Source organism: Giraffa tippelskirchi, chromosome 4 (assembly GCF_054371585.1).
Source record: "Giraffa tippelskirchi isolate mGirTip1 chromosome 4, T2T-mGirTip1v1.2.pri, whole genome shotgun sequence".
Lineage (NCBI taxonomy): Eukaryota > Metazoa > Chordata > Mammalia > Artiodactyla > Giraffidae > Giraffa > Giraffa tippelskirchi.
Window position 1 is genome coordinate 196,381,847 of NC_137278.1, and position 18,100 is coordinate 196,399,946.

At 44.2% G+C, this 18,100-nt stretch overlaps 1 protein-coding gene and 1 non-coding gene across 3 annotated transcripts in view; one reads left to right on the forward strand and one right to left on the reverse strand.

Moving 5' to 3' along the window:
* Positions 1–3,634: 3,634 nt before the first annotated feature.
* TRNAG-CCC (transfer RNA glycine (anticodon CCC)) lies at positions 3,635–3,707 on the reverse strand. Its single transcript has one exon. It is a non-coding gene; the product is annotated as a tRNA-Gly (tRNA).
* A 1,277-nt stretch (positions 3,708–4,984) lies between these two features.
* Positions 4,985–18,100, forward strand: part of LPCAT3 (lysophosphatidylcholine acyltransferase 3) — a 34,596-nt gene continuing 21,480 nt past the window's right edge. For both annotated transcript variants that reach the window (XM_081588039.1, XM_081588040.1), the window contains exon 1: positions 4,985–5,213. In XM_081588039.1, the coding sequence (XP_081444165.1) occupies positions 5,069–5,213 (145 nt within the window). In that variant the 5' untranslated portion in view covers positions 4,985–5,068. The remainder of the gene's footprint in view (positions 5,214–18,100) is intronic.

The window sequence follows — 18,100 nt, forward strand, 5'->3', positions numbered from 1 at the left end:
GGAAAAATACTGAGAATAAAAGAAGAAATATAAGCAACAATTTAAAAAATCCCCCCAAATCCCTAATTCGTGTTCTCAGAAAGTTAATATAGCAGAGTTCATCCATGAAATCAAGAGGGCTGTGGTGGAAAAAAAGAATATGAGACAGGGAATTCCCAAGTTGTCCAGTGGTTAGGACTCTGAGCTTTCATTGCCAGAGCCATGGGTTCAATCCCTGGTCAGGGTTCTGAGATTACACAGGATGCATGGCAAGGCCAAAAAATAAAAAAAGTTATTAAAAAAAATATGAGACAGAGAAGCTCGGCCTCTCTGTTAATTGGTGCCAAATCAAATCCTGGAGGCAGAGTTTTGGGTGAAATAGAAAAGGATGGCTTTATTACTTGTCAGGCAAAGGGAGATACACTGGGGTTCTGCCTTGAAAAACTATGTGTCTCAACTCCAGAAAACTGGAGGAGGCTTTTTATGACAGTGGGTCAAAGGTGGGGTGTCTGATAAGATTAGAATGTGAGCAGGGCTTTCACTCCCTTAATCTCACCTCTGGTGGTGGGTCTCCTAATCTTGATGAGTTTCTCTGATCCCTTTGATCTGGCCTCAGGTGGTTTCCTTAGTTGTGTCTCCCTCAATCAGCAACTGTTTGAATCCACCTTTTGGAGCTCAGGGAAGGTCATGGAAGCTGGAGTCTTGCCTACAAGCGATGGGGGACAGAGCTTCTCCGGTGGCTCAGTGGGAAAGAATCTGCCTGCCACTGCTGAAGACCTTGGATTCGATCTCTGATCCGGCAAGATCCCACGTACCGTGGAGCAACTAAGCCCGTGTGCCCCAATTCTTGAGCCTGTGCTCTAGAGCCCAGGAGCCACCAACTATTGAGCTCATGTGCCCTATAGCCTGTGCTCCACAGCAAAAGAAGCCACCGCAAGGAGAAGCACGCACACTGCAACTGGAGAGTAGCCCCTGCTTGCCGCAACTAGAGAAAAGTCCTGAAAGCAACAAAGACCCCACACAACCGAAAGCAAATAAATAAAATTATTCTTTAAAAAAGAAAAGACATAGGGGACAGAAAGGCCGCCATACTGTGCCCGGGAGCCTCACAAGGTCCAGCTCAGTTTCAGGTGGAAGGTACATGTAACCACTAAGGAATAGTTGATCTTTGAGTGAATAGTTTCACAAAAAACACCAAGTTCTAACAGGGATAAAGACTGGTGTATTAGTCCCGTGTATTAGTCCAGGAAAGTTAAAGCAATAACTTTATTTTTTTTTAATAAATTTATTTATTTTTGTTGGGGGCTAATTACTTTATAATATTGTAGTAGTTTTTGCCATAACTTTAAATCTTTGGCTTTCACAAGTGTTTATTTTTCATTCAAGCTAAACGTTGAGCAAGAAGCAGGTTGAGTGGCTTCTTCCATCTCAGAACACTTGTCCTCCATATGTGCTACTATCAAGAGAAGAGAGAAATTTCGGAGTCATCCTGATCCTTCACCTCCTTGGCCAGGAAATGACACTTCATTTCTGCATACAGTCCATCGGCCATAACTAATCACAGGGTCCGAAGCTTACCGCCAAGGGTTGAGAGGTTGTAAATCCATACCTGGATATTGAGTGAACTCCGAAAAGACAGGTTCTCCACAAGTAGGGAGGGAGGGAAAGGAAAAGAGGGCAGACACCTCAGGGAAAAGGAGGGTGTTTTAAGGTGGGAAGGCTTCCCTGCTAGCTCAGAGGATAAAGAATCTGCCTGCAATGTGGGAGACCCCGGTTCGATCCCTGGGTTGGGAAGATCCCCTGGAGGAGGAAATGGCAACCCACTCCAGTATTCTTGCCTGGAGAATCCTATGGACAGAGAAGCCTGGCAGGCTGTATGTAGTCCATGGGGTCACAAAGAGTTAGACACGACTGAGCCTGAGCGGCTAACTAACTTTAAGATGGGAAGCCTTGCAGATAGTATTAGATAATAGAGGTCAAGGAGTCAGAGGAAAGGGAGTAGAAGGAAATACTGAAATTGATAAAGAAAAAAAGGAAGGGGGGCGCAGGGAAAAGTAGTCATAAGAAATGATGGATTTCACTAATACATTATGCTTATTTCTATACAAACACTGCCACTCTGGTTTCTAAATATCTTTCCATGTCTCGACACAGAACTTCCTGTGGGCAGGGCTATCTCAGCCATCTTTGCATCTAGGGATCAGCACAGAACCTGACTTACTAAGCCTCCCACGAATGTGCTTAATTATAAAGTGAGAGGTCCTAGAATCCCAATCTTCTCCCAATCAGCAGCTCATCAGCCAGTATAACTGAACAGGTGCTTCCTTGAAACAGTAGGAAGAATGAAGGGAATGCAGCCAATCAAGTGCCTGAGGGGGAAGGTAAACAGGTGCCTTTTGTGTCAGCGGAGACACAGCCTCCTGCCGCACTGACCCTTGCCTTGGAACACCAGAGGTGTGAGAAAGGGCAGACACATTACTGAGTTGGATATAAAGAAGAAACTGACTCCTTCTGTTTTTACACAGGGTCTAGCTGACTGGATGCTTTAATAAATATATTTTACTTATTCAGAAAATCAAAGGTTTTAAGGGTCTTAACATTTAGCCAAACACTTCAATTAGGTAAAATCTAGTAAAATTGAAGGTGAGCAAACCTTACCACTCATGATTCCTCTCCTGGTTATAAACCCTAGAGGGGTGTTTCCAACACTGAGAATCATGAACTACTAGCAAGCAGTGACATCAAGTTAGTGGATCCTGATAATTTTTTTCATGAATTAGAACAGAAAGTATCAGAGAACATATACATAGCATGGCAGTGTGTGATATGTGCATATAGTGTGAGTACTATACGTATTTGTTATGTAGTGTATGAACACATGTGTATACTGGATAGCAACATGTTTCCTACAGTAGTTGTTGTTTAGTTGCTAAGTTGTGTCCAACTCTTATGTGATCCCATGGACTGTAGCACACCAGGCTCCTCTGTCCATGGGACGTCCCAGGCAAGAATACTGGAGTGGGTGGTCATTTCCTTCTCCAGGAGATCTTCCCACCTCAGGATCAAACCCACATCTCCTGCTTTGGCAGGTGGATTCTTTACCCCTGAGCAATAGATTCCAGTCAAAAAAAAAAAAAACTTTGGAGTTACACTCCTTGAGAAACTTTCACTGTTGCTTAAAGGAGAATGTCCACAGCAGCAATGTTTGTAATAAAAGAAATACATCAATAGGAAATAATCCAAGTACTCCTCAACATGATCATGAAAAGTGGCATAATCATACAGGGCAATGTTACATCACAGTTAAAACGACTGTATTACAGCTACCTATAAAAACATGAATCTGCCTCAATAAAGATGTTAATCATAAAAACAAGTTGCAAAATGATACATTCTGCTGTAATTATAAAGTTTAAAAGCATGCAAAACTATATTACAATTGTTTCTGGATATATACATTGTATAAAGTATAAAAATAGGCATGGGATTGATAAGTACCAAAGGAGAGGACCTCTGAAGGACAGGAAGGAATACACCAGACTCAGCTGTGCACATGTTTCAGTTTTTTTGACTGCACTAGGTCTTTTTTGCTAGCAGGATCTTTCATTCTCGTTGGGGCACACGGGACCTTTTAGTTGTGGTAGCCAGGATCTACCTCCCTGACCAGGGATGGAACCTGGGTCCTCTGCATTGGGAGGGCAGCGTCTTAGCCACTGGACCACCAGGGAAGTCCCTGTAAGGGGGAAATTATATTACTCTTGACTTCTCCGATTCTTTTTTCTTTCATTTTGTCTCCCCTCGAAAAGGAGAGAGGTGAACTTTAACACACCTAGGTTTCCATTCTGTCTCTGCCACTTAATGGGTAAGGAACTTAGCAGGTTGCTTAATTTCTCCAAGCCCCTGTGTCTGTAAATAACCTGTTTCATAATCAATTAAGTGAAATAATATGACTATTAGTGCTGCATAAAGTGCAAAGTGCTATAGAAGTATAAGCTGCACTTGTGCAAGAATGCTCCACGAATTCCAGTGATCACTGAAAACTTGGCGTTCCTTTGTTACATATTCTCACGGAACATTCTTCTTTTCCTTCAGAGCACTTGCCTTCCCTTGCAATTAATTACACGGTTATTAACACCTTATATGTCCGTGTACCATCTCCACTCCATAGCTTTGGGCTCAGAGCCCAGCACAGGCCCTGGCACATTTTTGTTAGTCTGATCCGAACACTGGAAGTAAGAAGGAGAAGCAAGGTGGGACGAAAGGACTTTTGTCTCCAATTTCTATCCTCTTTGCACTTTGATCTTGAACCTGTATTACTTAGTGACAAACTAGTTTAATTTTTAATGAAAAGCCTAACGGTGAAATCAGCGTAGCTTAATTTCATCGCCTCTCGGAGGAAGGCAACGTTTTAATATAGGAAGTTACAGGAAATCAAAGGAGCAGGTAGAGAGTGCTGGGGGAGCAGGGGTGGTCCTCTCGGTCTGGGAGGGAAGGCGGCGTGTCTAACGGTTCAAGAACAGCCGCGGCGCCGTTAGGGGGCGCTCGCGAGGCCGCCGCAGGAATTCGCGCCCTCCCGTTACATGCCCCAGTAACCCCGGCGGGCCGGCGACCGAGAGTAACCTCGCGGTCGGGTGACAGCCCCCCCCGCCCCGACTCTCGCCTGCTCCGTCTCAGCCAATAGGGATGCAGCGCACGAGCCGGTCGGACTCTCGCCCGCCCCGACTCCTCCCCCGAGCTGTTAGAACTGAGTTGTACAGTCCTCCGCCGATGGCTTCTTACTTTTCCAATCGCGGGTCTGGTTCCCGGTTCCAAGCCCCGCCCCCGGCCTGCCCCGCGTTCTTTCTCGGGCGGAGTCACCTTTGCTTTACAAATATGAGGCCCCGCCCCCGGCCTACCTTGCCGCGTGAGGCCCCGCCCCCGTCCCGGGCTGACCAATGACCGGCTGAGCCCGGAGCCTCTGGGCGGGTCCGTAGCCAATGCGCACGCCGTGGGCGGGCTCCGGGCCGGAATTGGGGGTGAAGCTCCAGCGCTGTGCCCACATTCGGGGTGCGCGGAGCAGAGGGGTCCCTGGGGGACGCCCGGAGCTAAGATGGCGTCCGCAGCCGAGGGGGACATGGAAGCGGAGCTGACGAGGGGGCTGCGGTGGGGTTTCCAAGACCTGAGCCTTAGCAAGTTGGCGACGTCCCTGGGCGCGTCAGAACAGGCGCTGCGGCTCATCATCTCCATCTTCCTAGGTAAGGACCCCTCGCGGAGTCCCCGGGGGACGGGGATGTGACCTCGCCCTCTTCCCGGAGCCACCGGGAGGGCTTTTCGGGGTGCGGATGTGAATCCTCGCACACACCAACCAGCTGTGGAGAGGAAGATGACACTATTCTGGAGTCTGGGGGCACTGTACCCTCTGAACCTCTTCACCTTTCCCTTCGACCCCTCTTGTACCCTTCTGGCCCCTCATTGGGCGCCACCACCCTCATCCTGTCATGCTCTGCCCTGTGTCCCCACGACCTGTCCTTATTTGTCTCTCTCTTGAGTTCTACTCTCTGTCCATGTGTACTGCTGTTATTAATATCAACCCTCAGACACGCGCGCTTCTCGTTGGCAGGTATAGGCTCCCTAACTTAGATATTTTAGTCCTATGGACCCGCTCAGCCCCACAGTCCATGCTTGCATATTCTGTGTCTCTTGTGTGCATTGCCAGCTTATATTACACTCTCATCTTTTTGTCCCGTTTCTAATTTCTTCTTTTAACCATACTGCTTTTTCTTGTCCTTAGCCACCCACCTGTCATGTACCGTAGAATATCATTTTAGTACTAGGCTTGGAAAACAGGGCTGGCAACTTCTTAAAAACTATTCACGCTACCCCAAGCGTGTTTTACACACGGGGTTCAAAGGATGTGGTATATTTGCATTTATGTCACAACAAACTGTATTGTAACTGGTTTATGGGCTTTTTTACTGCATCCTTCCTCTATGGTTTTTTTAATAAGACGAAGCAGCATGGCACAGTAAGAAAAAAAAAAGTGTGTGGACTTGGAGGGCAAACAGATCAGTCCTGCTGCTCACAAACTAGGATGCTGGGCGAACCACTTAACTTCTCTGGGCCTTTAGTTTCCTTACTTATCAAATGAGCATAATAATGCCTATCTGATAGGATTGCTATAAAGTCGGGTAGGAATTCAAAGGTCATTAGCTGAGAGCATGTTGGAAGCATGTTGGAAATATTTGAGCAGTTGGAAGGCTTTATGAAGGTTATGGGACTTTAGCTAGGAGAGTAGGGGTGGTGAAGAATTAAACAAGACTTCTGGGGGAGGGTGGGTGCAGGAGCAGGTCTGAACCACAAAAAATTTGAGATAAAGTTGGGCAGATGTGGAAAGCCTTAAATGCTGGTAAGAAATTTGGAATTTATCCAGTAGTCGATAGAAACACATGTAATATCACCTAAAGGGTGCTAATCCGATAGATAATGGGAAAGGCATTAATTCATATTTAAACAACCTTGGGTAATATCATTGTCATTTGCCCATCGCACATCAAGCCAAAACACTTTCTATCTTCCAGATAAAGATCACCTTTACCCTCCCTTGTAGAATTACAAAATTTTAGAGGTGGCAGGAACCTTAGGTTGTGGAACTTACTTGCTGTCACCCAGATCTAACCCAAATTTTTCAGTACTTCAATCTAGGGTTCTTTGCACCACAACAGCTTTGAACTTCCTACTTCTTCGCCCTTGTTTCCAGGCCTAGTTATTTGTTGGGATTATAGTTGACAATTAAGAGTGTTTATATTTCATTCATTAGGAAGCTAGCTGTTGATGTCTCAACTGTAAGTGGAGATTGTAACACAAGGAGCAACAAATGATAAGGGACAACCTGTTAAATGGAGCTGCGGCTAGAATTAGGCTTGGAGTCTGTCTTTTTAGTGATGACATAATCAAATACAGCCTATACACTTGTAGTGGACTACTGTGTACTATCATGGGGCATACACCTGTCTAGAAAGTTGTTTTCTCCATAGCCTACCCCTCTAACCTCATCCTCTCATTACCACCAAGCATCAAGGTAATAAAAACTTGGTATAATACATCCATCACACTCCTAAGCCCCCTTGCCCAACGTACCATGGCCCACATCCCCCCTTCCTGGCCCACATGTGTCATTGCCTTCAGTAACTCATAGTATATCTCATTTTTAGGTCAATTTGGGTTCACATTGACCCCAAAATTGATCAGCCCTAAGTTTCACATGTGGATATATAGGATTGTATTTTCTAGGTTTAGGTTATATACATACACAGAAACATACATTGATAAGCTTGTTGACAAGTGCGTGGAAGAAAGGGTACATTTTTCTGGTTGTAAATATGCTTCTCCTACAAAAGTATCATCACTTTGTGTATTGTAACCTAGAAACCAGTAGCCTTTCAGCAATGGAGTTCCTGAACCACCTCTCCTGGGGAACTGGGATACTGGAGGAAATCCTTGCCTGAGGTACCAAAAGGCCTGTAGTTGGAAACAATTTCTGACTCACTTTCTACTAACGAGATCAGTTCAGTTCAGTCGCTCAGTTGTGTCCGACTCTTTGCGACCCCATGAATTGCAGCACGCCAGGCCTCTCTGTCCATCACCAACTCCCGGAGTCTACGCAAACCCATGTCCATCGAGTCAGCGACGCCATCCAACCATCTCATCCTCTGTCGTCCCCTTCTCTTCTTGCCCCCAATCCTACCCAGCATTAGGGTCTTTTCCAATGAGTCAACTCTTCTCATGAGGTCGCCAAAGTATTGGAGTTTCAGCTTCAACATCAGTCCTTCCAATGAACACCCAGGATTGATCTCCTTTAGGATGGATTGATTGGATCTCCTTGCAGTCCAAGGGACTCTCAAGAGTCTTCTCCAACACCACAGTTCAAAAGCATCAATTCTGTGGTGCTCAGCTTTCTTCACCGTCCAACTCTCACATCCATACATGACTACTGGAAAAACCATAGCTTAACTAGACGGACTTTTGTTGGCAAAGTAATGTCTCTGCTTTTAAATATGCTATCTAGGTTGGCCATAACCCTCCTTCCAAGGAGTAAGCGTCTTTTAATTTCATGGCTGCAATCACCATCAGCAGTGATTTTGGAGCCCAAAAAAATAAAGTCTGACACTGTTTCCACTGTTTCCCCATCTATTTCCCATGAAGTGATGGGACCAGATGCCATGATCCTAGTTTTCTGAACGTTGAGCTTCAAGCCAACTTTTTCACTCTCCTCTTTCACTTTCATCAAGAGGCTCTTTAGTTCTTCTTCACTTTCTGCCATAAGGGTGGTGTCATCTGCATATCTGAGGTTATTGATATTTCTCCCAGCAGTCTTGATTCCAGCTTGTGTTTCTTCCAGCCCAGCGTTTCTCATGATATACTCTGCATATAAGTTAAATAAGTAGGGTGACAATATACAGCCTTGACATACTCCTTTTCCTATTTGGAACCAGTCTGTTTTTCCATGTCCAGTTCTAACTGTTGCTTCCTGACCTGCATACAGGTTTCTCAAGAGACAGATCAGATGGTCTGGTATTCCCATCTCTTTCAGAATTTTCCACAGTTTATTGTGATCCACACAGTCAAAGGCTTTGGCATAGTCAATAAAGCAGAAATAGATGTTTTTCTGGAACTCTCTTGCTTTTTCGATGATCCAGCAGATATTGGCAATTTGATCTCTGGTTCCTCTGCCTTTTCTAAAACCAGCTTGAACAACTAACGAGATTAATTTTGGTTAAAAGCACTGAAACGCAGGTCCTCTGACAGAAGAGTTGAGTATATCAGACATTCACATTTTAAAGGGATAAAATATGAATGTCTCACTGTTTTAGTTAGATAGTCTCATTACTGGTTCCCTAACATCTTTCCCTGTTTGAGTTGTGTGCCGATCTTCGTCTACTCAGCAGTAGCCTTCAAACCTTTTGAGCTGGGGCCCGTGGTGAGAAATAACATTTTACATCATGACCCAGTAAACACACAGATGTATACTTGCACTGGAAACAGAAGTTTCAGGAAACATTACTCATCCTGAATATAGGTAGTGTGCTTATCTATTTTCTGTTTTATTTTTTAGTATCATTTATAACCTACTAAATTGATTTCAAGACCCACTAATGGGTCACAGCAAACAGTTTTAAAACTCTTGAGTTAGAGGCTATAATTTTTTGATATTAGGTGCTGCAAGGAAAAGGTAAGTTTATGAGCTCTGCTGCACTGGAGAATTTCAAACAGGCAGAGGACGCTGTCAAGAGAGGCATGTGTGTGTCTGTCTTGCGTCTGATTGCCAGGAGTTTGGTGGAAGATAAATTTTGCTGTGAGCTCTGGTGCTGGCAGATGCCACTGGAAAACATCTCCAATTCAACAACTCAGGTCTCCTTGTTCCTTAGCATCATTAGCAACATGAATTGTTCCAAATAAATTCAGCAAAATGTACCTGTTGTGGGTGAAGCACTGTGCTTGGCCCTGCAAAAGAAAGGGCAGTGGTACAGGATGAATAATGGGGGTGGGCACCCGAAGGTATGACCTGTGGTCTGTTGGGGGCAAGGAACAGGCACGCAATAAGTACTCTCATAACCACAATAACAGGCAGCACTCTAAGTGCCAGCAGAGATTCCCAGAGCTTTATGAGGTTTAACGACAGGACCTTTAATGAACTTTGAAAGTCGAATAGGGTTTCCGCAGACTGAGATGGTGAGGAATAGGGATGAAGGCAAGGGCGTGTGGTGACACATTCCAGGAACAGGAAGTGGTCCAGTTGGAATGAAGCAGGACCTAAGTAAAGAAGTGGTAGAAAATAGGACTGGAAGGGACTTCCCTGTTGGTCTAGTGGTTAAGACTCCGAACTTTCAGTGCAAGAGGTGTGGGCTCGATCCCTGGTCAGCGAACTAAGATCCCACATGCCCCATGGCAAAAAAAGACTGGAAATGTAGGCTGTGGATCCTTGAAAGCCAAGGGAAGAAGTGTGTGCTTAGTGAAGCAGGTAATCAGGAGCCCTCGCAGATACTTGAAAGGAGAGCAATGGGCCAGCACTGTCCTGGGAGCGGATCCAGGAGTACAGAGTAGTTTGGAAGATAGATTCTGTGACTACTTTTCATCTACACAGCTGCATGTGCCAGAAACCCAGGAACCAGCCTTATCACCTCCTCCTCTCACTCTGCCTTCACCCCAGTCACTGAGTTCTATCAGCACCACCTCCAAATTGTGCCTCAGATACACTCCTTCCCTCCATCATCACAGCCACTGACCATCTGTCACCAGAACTGCCTGAATAGCCCCTGGATAGGTCTCTATAGTTTCTTCCTGTCCACCCAGTCTGTTCTCCCCGGTGCAGCCAGGTGACCCGACCCCATGCCTCTCTTGGCTCAGCCCCCACCAGGGGTTCCATACACCCCTGGGAATCTCCCACTCCAGCCTCGACCCAAGCAAGTTCACAGCCTTGTGGCCACATGGCCTTGCCTCAGTTCCTCAGAAAAGGCATCAGGCCCTTCCCACCTGAGCCATGGTACCTGCTGATCCGGCTGCCAAGAGCACTCTGTGCTCATTACCCACCTCACCAAGTCTTTTCCTCTTTCGGACCTCAGTTCAGATTGTCACTTCCTCGCAGAGTCCTTTCCTGCCTCTCCTTTTAAGTTATGTGCCCTGTTGTACTTTCTCCTCCGGACTGAAATCCCCTTCTGAATGAGTACGCATGCCAACGCATGATTATATATTTGCAGATGAGGGCAGCAATCGTTTAAGTTCTGTTCATCAGTTGAATACAGTACCTGGCTTGTGGAAAAGGCCCAATAAATATTTGCTGAATAAGTGAAAGTGTGGATGAATGACTTGGCAACTGATTGCCTGAGAGAGAAAGAAGTGTAATAGTTGGGGGAAAAAAAAACAAGCTCAGTCCTTCTGCCAGGGGAGCTGAAAAGGTGACGGTGACTTTCACAAATGTGGAGCGGTCAAGTGAGGGTTAGATGTTGTTCAGTGCCAGGAAATGACCTAGTTTTGGGACTGGCTTTAGGTTCCAAGGGCACCTCCAGCTTGTCTTGTGAAGCCTAGTCTTGAGCTTGAAAATAGTTGATAATGGTTGATAACAGTTGATAACGATAATGGTTTGTTTTTTTTTTTAATAAATTTCTTTATTTTAGTTGGGGGCTAATTACTTTACAGTATTGTAGTGGTTTTTGCCATACATTGACATGAATCAGCCATGGGTTTACATGTGTTCCCCATCCGATAATGGTTTTAGAAGTCAATATTGGAAAAGGGAATGGCTACCCATTCCAGCATCCTTGCCTGGAGAATCCCATGGACAGAGGAGCCTAGGGGGCTACAGTCCATGGGGTCACAAAGAGTCAGACACAACCCTACTAACACTTTCACTTTTCAGTGGTATCATAATTGAATCAGGGAGGGACTGAAATGCCACCGAGAGACTCTTACAGAGAGGGAAGAGAATCTAGAGTGTGTTGATAATGGCATTGGTAGCTGACATTTATAAAGCTCTCAATAATACCCCGCCTGGCCTGCCAATTACCCCTAAGTTATTTACAGTCCTCTTATTAGCTTCCTTGTGCAGATAGGAACCTGGGACCTCCAGCTCATACCCGTTTCTGCCCACCTCTGAAACCCCTGCTCTTTACCACCATGGGACTGGGAGGAGCGTGTGGGATGGGAGAGACAAAGGCCCTTGGTATCGTCTACTCTTTTCTTTCTACATGACTGAACCAAGACGTAATCAGCATGTTAGGTACCTCTCGGCAGCCAAAGGTGGCGTCAGCCAAATGGAGCAGATGGCCACCCCATCTAGCACAAGCTCCTCCTTCAGGCTTGGCCACTACTGTGGCTTGGCTGGTAGACTCATCTAAAGTGGCACCTGGGGGTGAGGACGCATTCCTTAGAGCTTCAGAATCAGCACCACTATGGTTAGCAACCTTTAAAATCAAAGGAAGTCCCACAGTTCAGCTCCCTTTGGACCAGAGGCAGGCCTGGCCCTTCACAACTAAATCCATCATTCAGAGCCAAAAGCTTTTTTTTTTCAAGTAGCAAAATGAAGAGCCCACAGCTAGGCACGGTGGAAACTAAGCAGCGTTAATGAGACAAATGAGACTTCTGACCATAATACAAAGCACGGTCCAAAAATTCTATGACTGTGAAGTGAGGAGATTATCCTAAAGACTTTCAAGGCCTCATCTCATCCCAAAAGGCTAGGTCCATTCTTCATTTTAGACTTTTATCTTTATTCTAAGTCATAGCCACAAATTTCATCATAACCTAAAGCTTCCTGCTGTGGATTTCTTTTAAATATATTTTTCCAACTTTTTAATCTACACTCCAATATCTTACATTGCACAAAACTTCATGTTTGAATGCCAATATAACTTTAATGTCAAACAGAACCATTTCTTTGCAGTGTGCATGGGTGCTGAGTCACTCAGTCATGTCTAACTCTTTGTGATCCCACAGACTGTAGCCCACCAGGCTCCTCTGTCCATAGAATTTTCCAGGCAAGAATATTGAAGTCGGTTGCTATTTCCAACTCCAGGGAATCTTCCTGACCCAGGAATTGAACCTGCCTCTTTAGTGTCTCCTGCATTGGCAGCTAGATTCTTTACTCCTACGCCACCTGGGAAGCCCATTTCTTAGCAGAGACATGTGTAAAACAGGGCCCATGAGATTCTATACACAGGGTAATTTACAAAGCAATTACATGCCCACTGACATGAAATCTGTCTGGGCAGCCATGGGAACTCACTGAAGGAGTTCGTCCAGCAGCCTTTTAAAAATGGGGTTCGGTCTTCAAAAAGGAAATGGCATTTCAGCTAGACCTTAAAAGGCATGGAAGCTTCTAGTCAGGTGGAGATGGAAAGGGGAACTTTTCAGCGACAAAGGATAATGAGCATGTATGTGGAGAGCAGAAAAAGTGAGGAAGCCCTGAGGAACAGCAGGCAGTCCAGCTTAGCTGGGACACCAGAGGTTCCATAAAGGAGCAGCAGAGGAGAGCATGATTGAGTCTTCAGGGCACGGGGATGGGGGGTGGGTGACCGAGGCAGCTGGCAGGACAGGCCTCTTTACAGACCTGCAGGCCTGGGTACAGGATTCTAAAATTAATTAAGATTAGATTTGGGGATTTCCCTGGCCATCCAGTGATTAAGCACATATATGCACAAAAATAACTGCAGCCACAAAATAATTATAAGATTAAATATGTGCCAACTCTTTCACCATCGACCAGTTACTAAGCTTCAGCCATCCTTTTCCTCATGTTCCCAAAGGCTAGTTTGACTAAAGAATTGAAGTTAAGAGTTAAGCACTGTATCTGATACATATTTTTAAATTATATTTAATTAATAACAAGCAGCAATATTTTGAAACAGAATACAGAATCGACCTGCATTTTTTAAAATGATATAGTCATCAAAGAGCTTGCTTATTTCTAGAGAACTGCCTAGGCAGACCCTTTGCTCTCATTCTGCTCTGGCCAAGTGTGAGAAAGAAGTGAGATGGACTGTATCGATCCTTGGCCAAGCCTGACCCAGGATAGGTTTAAATAATTGTTCTCTCCCTCCCCTCAGTAGATATTCATCTCCTTCCTTTGTAGGGAGACTCCAAGTGTGGTCTTGGGACCAGCAGCATCAGACCTGCTAGGAACTTGTTAGGCAATCAGGTTCTCAGGAGGGACTAAACGAGAGACTCTCAGGATGAGGCCCGTGATCCATGTTTTAACAGCTCTCTCTGTTATATGCTTCCCCTCATGTCTGAGGACCACCGGCTTGATGTGTGGCTTCAAGTCCCTTTTTTGTAACAGTTGATGTCCCCCATAGTACCTTAAACTTGTATTCCTACGATCTTTGGAATAAACAAAATGCTCTCAGATTCTTTATAGCTTAGGTTTCCCCATTTGCTAACATCTCCAAATATTATTATTATTACTGAATCATAGGATTAATGTACTAATGACATTATTATATCATTATCATCTCTTGTCAGATAGATAAGCCCTGATTTCTTATCAAATAAGAAAGCTCTTTGATGACTATATTATTTTTTAAAATGCAGGTAAATTTTGTATTCTGTTTCAAACTATTGCTGCTTGTTATGAATTAAATATAATTTAAAAAATTATTTATCAGATACAGTGCTTAACTCATTACCTCATCTTTAGTTAAATTGGTCTTTGGGAACATGAGATATCTGATAATCTGTCTATTATCAGATAAATAATAGAGATGATAATCTCTCCAGGCCTTCTGTTGTGACCTGTAGCTCTAACAAAAATTAGATGCCCTCATGAAGTTCTAGGTGAATTGTCCTCCTCAAGCAGAGTTTTTAAGGTGGGGGCTGAAAGGTGTTGACATTTTCCCTGCAGTTACTGAAGTCAATGGCAAGGAGATTTAGGGCCCACCTAAAGTTCTCTTGGTGAAGCAATAATAGCTTCCTAGGGACCTCAAAGCTTAAGATTTGTGTATCCCAAAAGATGCATCTTTATTTCTCCCTATTTTCAAAGCTAGAATGGGGAAGGTGGCAAGTAAGACACTAAAATTAAGGATGAGTAATTTCTGGATAAGGATTTCCTTTTGGCTTAAAATGGATAGCTTTTTATTTTATTTATTTTTTGGCTGCATTGTGCAGCATGTGGGGCATGTGGGATCTTAGTTACCCAACCAGGGATTGAATCCACACCCCCTACATTGGGAGCATGGAGTCTTAACCACTGGACCACCAGGGATGTCCCTGGATTGCTTTTTAAATCTGAGTTCCTCCCTGTTCAAGCAGTGGTTTTGAACATAAGTGAGACTCGTGAAACTCTGGACACCCTGAATGAAGGAGTCCATCTGAGAACCTCATGTACCATAATTGTTAGCAATAGAGACTGCTGATAGAAATGTTATTGCATTCTAATTGTAGGGACAGTTTGTCAGAAAGCAGAGAGAAGTTCAGGCCAAAAGTGATAAGACTCAGGTTTTGTTCTTGATTCGCATGAAGTCGAGTGGACAGTTTAAATATCCCACACTAACCACAGGCTAAGTTTAAATTAAAAATAAAAAGGTTTTGTCAATTAAAGATGCTTTTCAGTATCAAGTATCTGTCATATTGCTATGGCATTTCTATAAGAAGAGCATACATGGTCATACCTGCTACACAAAATTATAAGTGGTAAGATAGTAATTTTGTAGGCAACTAAGAGCTCACTATAAAAAACAAGAGAGAACTCATGTGAGTATGTTGTGTGCAAATCTGAGGAGGATATGAGATCCCAGAAGGCTGAGTTCTGGTCGCTGTGTATTTGTATGCGCTGTAATGAGAAGTGGCTTCCATGTAGACGTGCTCAATGGCTTATAGCCCTTGAGGTTTCCAGTTTCTGCTGTGATAGCGATTCTAAACTCAGATGGGCTTGGACACCATTCTGGATTACTGTCCACAAATATAAAACTTCTGTTTGCCAGCCAGCAAACAGAGGCCAGCTGGAACAGCACCCTTTAAGGCTCCCATGGTGTATACCTCAGACACTGGTGGAAAAGATTGATTATAGTTGGAATACAATATACATGGCCCCAGTTAAAAATATTGAACCAGAAGGGCTACTAGAAACCCTCGTTCTTTAGCTAAAGAATAATTTGACCTCATGTTTTAGTTCTTCATTAGTTCTTCTGAAAGGAAACAAAAGCAAAACCTAGGAATTCCTACATAGCATGCGTGCTCAGTCACTTCAGTGTCCAACTCTGTGCGACCTTATAGACTGCAGCCCCTCAGGCTCCTTTGTCCATGGAGATTCTCCAAGCAAGAATACTGGAGTGGGTATACCATGCCCTCCTCTGGGAGACCTTCCTGACCCAAGGATCGAACCCGCATCTCCTACGTTTCCAGCATTGGAGGCAGATTCTTTACCGCTGAGCCACCTGGGAAGCCCTCCTAGATAGCATGCATTTGTATTATTTATACTAAGAGCCAAACAGTAATTATAGGGAGCCAGGTCATCATCTCACCAGAAGCTTCAAACTTCTTCAAGTCTTAATCTAGTTTTATATTTTTAAGGTATATGTGCTTTTATTACATTCTAAAATACCTAACTTGGGGACTTTCCCTTGGCAGTCCAAGGTTAAGACTCCATACTTCCAGTGCAGGGAGTGTGGGTTTGATCCCTGGTTGGGGAACTAAGATCCTGGCATGCTGCAGAGTGCGACCAGAATAAAGAAATAAAATACAAAATTTTAAATAGTTTTTAAAGTTCTTCTCAAATCTTCACGTAATATTGAGATGCTGATAAAGAAACTGGATTTTTTTTCAGCATGCACGGTCAGGAATAATGTGAACTTCATCATAATTTTAAACTTTTTTGCATCAAAGGATACTATAAAGCAAGTGAAAAGAAATGAGAAGCAGAAAAGAAAAAGAGAGAGAGAGAAAATGCTTGTAAATCATTTATCTGGTAAGAGTCTAGTACCCAGAATGTATCAATAATTCTTATAACTCAACAATAAAAGGACAACTCAGTTTAAAAATGGGCAAAGAATACGAATAGACATTTGTCTAAAGAAGACATGCAAATGGCCAATAAGCGCATGGAAGGATGCTCAACATCTTTAGTCTTTGGAAATGCAGATCAAAGTCATAATGACATACCACTTCACACCTGCCAGGATGGCTGTAACCAAAAAAAGGAGTAAACAAATGTTGGTGAAGATGTGGGGGAATTGGAATCCTCAGCATGGTTGGTGGGAACGTCAGACAGTGCAGACCCTGAAGAAAGCAGTTTGGCAGTTTCTCAAAGTTAAGCAGTTATAGTAGGACCCAGCAGTTCCACCCCTAATTATGTACTCAAAAGAGTTGATGTATATGTTCACACAAAAACCTGTACACACATATTCATTGCATTATTATCATTGACAAACAGTGGATGACCCAACTGACAAATGGATAAACGAAATATTAATATTCATAAAATGGAATATTCAGCCATAAAAAGGAATGAAGTACTGATACTTCCTACAGCGTGGATGAACTTTGAAAACATGGTGCTGAGCAAAAGAAGCCAGACACAAATGGCCACGTAATGTCTGCTTCCATTTATGTGAGATGCCCAGAATAGGCAAATCCATAAAGACAGAAAGTAGATTGGTGGTTGGTGGGGATGAGAGAAGGGTTGAATTGGGGGTGACAGCTGAGAGGTGTGGGGTTTCTGGTTAGGGTGATGGAGATATTGGGGCATTAGTAGTGGGCATGGTTGCACAGCATTGCGAATGGACTAAAATTCACCAAATCTGCAGACATGAAGAATAAAGAGTGACTGCGTATGCTCACAAAGGTAGAGAAACAGAACCCAAGAAATAACCACACCCGTTCGGATTCATAGATTCAGTTAGAGGGTGTGATACTATTGTCTTTTCTCCTGTTAGAATCCCAGCTGGTTCAGGAAGAGTTTATTGTTTCACTTGCTGGAAAGAAGTCTCACCTACTTTGTTTGTACTTACAAGCCTAGATTTGGCAGCTCTTCACACGAGGGAGAGAAATTACCAAGACAAGTTTTTTGGGAGGGTTGTGTAAAGCTAGTTAGCCACTTGGCAGCCTTGGGGCAACCCCTGGCCAGATCAGGTCACAACAGGAGTGAAGAACTCGAGTTTCTCCACTGAAAACCAGTACCAGGAATCAAAAGGGGGAAAAAAACTCAGGCTGCCACATACTAGTTCGAGATTTTTGAGAGAGAACCATGAAGTATAAAAGCCAAGAAGAGTGAGAAGTGGGGAATAGAAGATTTCAGGCCTTTATAACAGGGAAAGAAGAGGAGGAAGCAGTAACACAAGACACAAAAGAAAGATAAGAAGTGAGAGGAGGGGCAGACAGGACAGAGCAGAGAAGATGAGGCTGGGGGCTCTGCAGGCCTGGCCAGCCCTCCGCCTCACTCCCTGACCTGTGCTGAGCCTGTGCTCCCAGCTGATACACGTCTCTGGTAGGTGACTTCAGCACTCCTTCCCTTCCTGGACTTAAACAGGCATCCCGAGTCTGAAATACTGAGTTGGCCCAAATGTTCGTTCAGGATGTTTTGTAAGATCTTATGGCAGAGGATGAGATAGTTGGACGGCATCACAGACTCAATGGACATGAAGAACAAACTCCAGGA